At 41.5% G+C, this 6,908-nt stretch overlaps 1 protein-coding gene across 1 annotated transcript; it reads right to left on the reverse strand.

Annotated features, from left to right (window-relative positions):
• Positions 1 to 138: 138 nt before the first annotated feature.
• On the reverse strand, positions 139 to 5,801 carry fbxo9 (F-box protein 9). Its single transcript, XM_021576500.2, has 13 exons — positions 5,606 to 5,801; positions 4,662 to 4,742; positions 3,710 to 3,844; positions 3,544 to 3,601; positions 2,904 to 2,991; positions 2,629 to 2,756; positions 2,111 to 2,225; positions 1,807 to 1,925; positions 1,571 to 1,661; positions 1,379 to 1,474; positions 1,158 to 1,251; positions 723 to 883; positions 139 to 604 (listed from the first exon to the last, which is right to left on the reverse strand). Exons 1-13 carry the CDS (start codon positions 5,606 to 5,608, stop codon positions 496 to 498), a joined length of 1,278 nt encoding a protein of 425 aa, XP_021432175.1. The 5' UTR covers positions 5,609 to 5,801; the 3' UTR covers positions 139 to 495.
• Positions 5,802 to 6,908: the final 1,107 nt, after the last annotated feature.

Here is a 6,908-nt window from a genome sequence, read left to right on the forward strand (position 1 = left end):
AATGTAATTTAATTCAAAACTTCAATTTATAGTGTAATATTTTATCCCAAATGCGTTGAGCAGTCAAATGCAATGCTTAGTACACTACTGTAGAGTGTGTCCCCTCTCATCCTAAATCTGACAAGAAAAACAACTACGTAGTTCCCACGTGTTTATTCCGGTTGATCTCCCAGATGGGAGAAAATAGCTTACTACAGAATTAACAAAAATGTGAAAACATTAATTGTTGGGAACAGGTGAAAAACATCCTACTAATGCCATTTTATGTCATCATTCTGGACATCGCTCCAGTCTTTAAAAGAAGGAATGATTTTTGTTTTCTGTGACAGCCAAAAACAGAATGGCTATGTGACCCACTCACACCATAAGATTAGAAGCAGATGCAGTTGATTGGTATACATACATACATTCATTAAAAAACATTTCAGCCACAAACCAACAGGAAGAGAGTTATGCATTTAGTCTAGGTGATGTGTAAACTCTGTCTCGGCTGCCCTACAATGGGCGTTCAGAAAATGCTGTGTAGCTCTTCACGCGCGCAAAGTAAAAGGATGCGTACATCTGGTCCAAGTCGAAGGCAGTGACAACTGTCTCGCCGGTGGATCTGCAGGAAAAAGTAAACATTAATATAACATTTTATGTCCCCAATCATTTTTCTCTTGCAATGACATTCATAGACTTGATTTGGACAGCATTCAAACCCTGGATAACCAGTGTATTACCTGTAGGTGATGTGGCAGGAATGGTGGATCCAATTCAGCTTGTTGAAGCTCTGGCGCCCCCCGGAGGACAACTGCAGTCCCACGTGAAAGCTGTGTTCTGTCTCGGGCGCCGCTGGGTTCCGCCGGCAGAACCGAGAGATTCTCTGGTACTCTGCCACCTTCTGTCAAGAGAACAAACACACAGGGAGTCAGAACTGGACAGCCAAATCACTCTTCAATCATCTGTGGACGATGACACGGGTCTAAGAAGTCTGAAGTGTTAACAATTTGGTCATTTGTAATTTTCTCTTTGTATTGTGTGTCCTGCACTGCACCAGTTGACCCAGTTAATGTGTGAGGAAACTGCCTGTCTTGTTGGGTTTAAGTTATAACAGGAATGGAAAATATGCTAATAACTTTCCACATCAAGTTATCCCTGTCCAATGCTGTTATCACCTCTTCTTTTCTCTTGGAGACAACAACAAAGACTTTGGTTTGATTGTCTGTGTCCTGCGACAGACGATAATGACCACACATAATGGACTCCACCCTGTGTAAAGGGAAAATTAAAGCCATTAATGTTACAAATCAAATCGTTCTGACAAAAAACAAACTATTATTGCCCTGAAATGTTACACTGTCATCCAAGTCTGGAGTGTATGTTGTGTTCTAAATACCTGGTGTTCCTGCTACGTAGACGGGGAACAGTCACCAGTGGGTCCTCAGGTGTGGTCAGCATCATGACTTGGCCATCAGGGAAAAAACGCAGATATCTGGGGACACAAACAGTACACCTAGTCTTATCTGACTGCATGACAGAGCATTAGCATATCACAACAAGGAAACCAGTGACTGACTGAGGACCCTACCTGTAGTACTCCACTTGGTGCCAAGCCCTATAGAATCCATCAAGGGACTCCTCTCCCTGACGGATGTATGCCGTCTTGCTGATGTAAACACCTTCAAAATCAACATTGAAAAACCACAGATTGTTTTATTTGGTCAATTCAATCTAGTTTTAGCTATGCAGCTAGACATGCCAACTGTGCATTGGTATTTTCTTTCTCTAAGAAAGATAAATAACTAATGTTCCTTAAATGTTTACCATCAAAGCGCACACGTGGCCTCTCAAGAAACATCTCCCTCCAGGAGTTGAAGGGCACCAGTTTGGTACAGCTCCGGCCCCACGCTCTCAGACAGGCCGAACGCCAAATCTCTGGGTCCCTGAGGAAATATCGACACCGAGGGGAAATAATCAGCTCTGTTCCATTTGAAAAAACAATACGTCATTTAGGAGCCTGTTTTGATCCAGTGTAAGGACCAGTCATTCACAGCACTGGCATGAATTAAAACGAATCCAAGCCATGTTCATTAAAAATATGATGGATTTGTATAGTCTATGGTCTGACCTAGCACAAATGTAGAAGCCTCTACAGACTAAGGAGAGCTGCTCCAGGGCACGCAGGTCCAGATCACGGGACACAACCCAACGGAAGATGTACATCAAGACCTCTGGGGGCAGGGCTGGGGACAGAAACCAGACCGTAAATACAGTATAATAATAGAGTAGTGCCAATCTAATATGCTTCCAGACAGCGGTTTATTGAGACGTTTCCATCCTGACCAAGATCCCAGTGGGATTGAAACACTGAAGACTTACCCGTGTGTCTTAATAAACCACTGTGGGAGCATATTATGGGAGTTGCCAACATTACTTTTTACATGTTATTCATGTCTTCTGTCATTGGACCTGAATTGTGGTGGTCTTTGTAGCTCAGTTGGTAGAGCATGGCACTAGTAATGCCAGGGTAGTGGGTTCGATTCCCGGTACCACCCATTCGTAAAATGTATGTACGCATGACTAAGTTGCTTTGGATAAAGTCATCTGCTAAATGGCATATATTATTATTGCCTGAGCTCTCCCTACCTGAGATGTGCATCTGAGCTATATCCACCTCAGGAACACATATCTTCAGAGAGTTGTCTTGCAGAGTGAGCTGCTGATGGAAGTAGGCCAATAGATCCTCTATTTCACCATCCATGTCATTCTCATTGCTAGGAAACAGATATGCAGTGTCACACATGGTAGGACTTGTATGGAAAAGAGGAGTGACAATGAGTTCAGATGGCGCACACTTTCAATGTGTACAGTATTCAATGTTGTGTTACAAATTGCCAAAGTATTAAGATAAAAAGACTTACCCGCCATCTGGATCAGGGGAACGACTGTAGTTGATTTTGAACTCAATGTCAGGCACAATCTGCATTGCCCTGCGATAGTACTTAATTGCTGTAAATTAGGGCAGGAAAAGGGTTTAGCTGTGCTTTTATGTAAAACCATTATTCCCAATCCCAACTACAGTCACACAAGAATCCCATTCAAGTCATGGTACTGATATTAGTATTTTTGCTGCATCATTTTATAAATCATCAATAAGATACTTTGTTGAGCTTCACAATCAATTTTAGATACATACTTTGATAATTAGCACATCACAAAGAAAGCAGTGAGTGACTGAGGCCCCTACCTGTAGTCAAGCCCTATAGAATCCATCAAGGGACTCCTTTAGACATGACACACAAAAAAAATTCTATCAGTTCCATGACTTGAATGAGTTTTGCCACAAATGCTAAAACATTACTAAACTAACTCAAAGCATGGATTGCTGTCATACCTTGTCCATAGACTGCTTAGAGGGCAAGGAAACCAATGTGTCACTTTGTAATTGGGTGAACCATCCCTTTAAAAGGTCAATAATTTTAACCATACTGAGACAAAATATTAATTTTCAAAAGTGAGTGCTATTTTGCTTTCCCCAACTTGTCTCACAGACATGCATACCTTCATAAACAGCTCCATTCTCTTCTTCCTCAACAGCTTTAAGGAACAACTCTCTGGCCTAAGACAAAGAAACAAAATATGGTAACGATAGTGAAGACAACTATTAGCATGCAGTCAAATCGGTTGTAAAACTACTATTCTAAATGGCTGAAACAAAATGGCTGACTTTTTCCTCCCGGGCCAGTTCCTGTTTTCTTTTCAAGTCTGCAGCTCTTGACGACAGTCCTCGGTTCCCCCCATTGGACGCAGAGTTGGGCTTCAGTTCAGACATCCACTGGGCCCTGAACACATTCAGCTCCACCTAGACATATGGACAATGATGTACAAGTGACTGACATGAAGCGTTTTCTTGTTGCCTGGGTCAAGTAGTGAGTAGTCTAGTAAATTTAGCCTGCTCTGAGGTTACCCCAGTGGGCAGGTGAAAACAAGAAAGCATTCCAGTAGCCTAAAACAGATCTTTCTAGTTCCTGCCCATTGTTTAAGTAAAATACTGACAATTGATGGAAATCCGGCAAGTTAAGACCTGCTTGATCATTTTTTTTTTTTTACTGAGAACAACCAAAACACAAAGAACTCCAGTACTGATCTTTCTGATTCCTCCCCTATGTGTAGGTGAATAGCAGCCAATATAATATAGCACTTCTGCATGTAAAAAGCTTGTAAAATTTCTCAGGGCAAGTGAGCATAATCTTCAGCCAACCAAAAAAAATACACCTGGTGCCTTTTAAGACTTTAATGTGTACAAACACAAAATGACAAAGCATGAGCTACAACACTCCATTGTGTCAGCTCTGTTAATCATAACTGAGTGCATGGCTGCTATCATTATTATAATTTTTTTTTTAAGTCAATACATTTAAAGACTTCATTATCACACAATCCTGAGACGTAACAATAATTGTGTAGACTTTGTATTGTGGGGTTCCCAAGTGGCGGAGCCGGCCGTGATTGGGAGTCCCATAGGGCAGCGCACAAATGGCCCAGCATCATCTGGGTTAGGGTTTGGCCGGGGTAGCTCGTCATTGTAAATAAGAAGTTGTTCTTAACTGACTTGCCTAGTTAAATAATGGCTAAATAAATAACAATACAAAATATTCTGTCAAAATAAGTAATCTTACGTGGAGGTTTGCATCATCAGTACTTCCATTCTCTCCATCTTGATCTTCTACAATGCCAAGAGAGTTGATAACGCTTTCAGCCTGGGCAGAAAAAAAATGTTTTGTTAAAATAACTAGGCATAAACATGGCAGAGAATCACAAACAAATGTCTAACAAATAGGGTTGAAATAAATCAGCAAATATTTAAGTCATTAACCAAATTCAAGCTTTGTTTATGGGAGTAATGTGGTTGGACAGAAAGACAAGCACAACAAATATTCAAGGAGGATGGGATCACGGTTGAAGTTACTTTGAGGTGTAGCATGCACAATGTGCACACGTTAAGTAGAACACATAGCTAACAGGAGACGAACTGCATTGGCTTTTGCCTCTTCCCGGCAAGGCACTAACTTAACTTTACCTAAACATGTGACGAACAGGAAGCAAGCATGGTTTAGCACGCCACATCGCCTGAATGTACTTTTCAGACAGTTAGCTTGTCTACTCATCTTTTGACAGCTGGTCATTTTTAATGTACCAATACATTAACTACCAGTAGCTACCTAGTTAGCAAACGTTAACTAGTTCGTATCATTGTGGGACTTCCGAGTGGCGCAGCGGTCTAAAGCACTGCATCTCAGTTCTCGAGGCGTCACTACAGACCCTGGTTAGATTCCAGGCTGTATCACAACCGGCCGTGATTGGGAGTCCTATTGGGCAGCGCACAATTGGCCCAGCATCGTCTGGGTTAGGCCGTCATTGTAAATAAGAAGTTATTCTTAACTGACTTGCCTAGTTAAAAGGTGACATGTTTTACATGCATGTTTACGACTACGGGACACGTCATGCAACCACCAGCAGTAGGCGTGAGTGACCATACTTCCTAGCTAACGTTAGCTAGCTAGCTCGACAACAAGTAGCCGTGTGCAAGGATTAGCCTAAAAAACAAACGACATTGAGCTACCATTATGGCTTATCTGTAAGCTCTTCTGTTGTCCGTAAACGTTTTCAGGAAAGGGTCTACAGATCACGGTCAGAAAAACGGACAACACAACGTGGAAATTTGAGGGATCGCAGAAATGCAGCCATTTCGACGACGTGCAGACGACTGTGTGTAGCGAGAAAGTCACTTACAACAGTGTGTGGGCGTGACGTCAATACACCACGTGACTAACTATTCTACACTATATCAGCACACTTATCACAGACGTTTTTAGCTTTCTGCTTTAATGATTTTGTTGTAGGCTGGTACATGGGCCACACAAAAAGTATCATCCTTCCTTGATTAGCATATTTTCCATCCTAGAGTGATCCTGATTCCCGCCCGACTGTACCATGTAGGGGGTGTTATTGTTATGAAAGAGAAAGTTAAGGTACATCTCAATATTGTCTGAATTGGCATCTTCTCTTCTCACAACTTGGAAAAACAAGACTGGTTAAAGCAATATGGTGGATCTCTCCCTTCTACTAGGAATTAGCTTTACCTGTTCAGTGCAGGTGAAGGAAATGAAGAAGCCACTTTATGCTATTGAGATGTACCCAAATGTTTTATTTGATCAAACGTCATAACATTAAAAGAAAGTGGTACCCTCACCTCTGTCACACCCTAAAAGCAGCAAGTCACACACTCCCAGCATACAGTACAAGTCAAAAGTTTAGATACACCTACTCATTCAAGGGTTTTTATTTCATTTTACTCTTTTCTACATTATAGAATAGTAGTGACGACATCAAAACTACGAAATAACACATATGGAATCATGTAGTAACCAAAAAAGTATTAAACCAATAAAAATATAATTTATATTTTAGATTCTTCCAAGTAGCCACCCTTTGCCTTGATGACAGCTTTGCACACTCTTGGCATTATCTCAACCAGCTTCACCTGGAATGCTTTTCTGACAGTCTTGAGGGACTGAGCACTTGTTGGCTGCTTTTCCTTCACTCTGCAGTCCAACTCATCCTAAACCATCTCAATTGGGTTGAGGTCGGGGGATTGTGGAAGCCAGGTCTTCTGATGCAGCACTCCCATCACTATCGTTTTTGGTCAAATCGTCCCTTACACTGCCTGAGGGTGTGTTGGGTCATTGTCCTGTTGATAAACAAATGATACAGAGGTTGAACAAAAAATCTCAAATTTGGACTCATCAGACCAAAGGATAGATTTCCACAAGTCTAATGTCCATTGTTCATGTTTCTTGGCCCAAGTAAGTCTCTTCTTATTATTGGTGTCCTTTAGTAGTGGTTTCTTTGCAGAAATTCAACCA

The sequence above is a fragment of the Oncorhynchus mykiss genome, chromosome 20 (genome assembly GCF_013265735.2).
Source record: "Oncorhynchus mykiss isolate Arlee chromosome 20, USDA_OmykA_1.1, whole genome shotgun sequence".
Lineage (NCBI taxonomy): Eukaryota > Metazoa > Chordata > Actinopteri > Salmoniformes > Salmonidae > Oncorhynchus > Oncorhynchus mykiss.

Coding starts and splice junctions, on each gene's coding strand:
- fbxo9 (XM_021576500.2), bottom strand. Junction 2,757..2,903: donor TCCCCTGATCCAGATGGCGG/GTAAGTCTTTTT, acceptor TCTGTTTCCTAG/CAATGAGAATGACATGGATG. Junction 2,226..2,628: donor AGCTCAGATGCACATCTCAG/GTAGGGAGAGCT, acceptor TTCTGTCCCCAG/CCCTGCCCCCAGAGGTCTTG.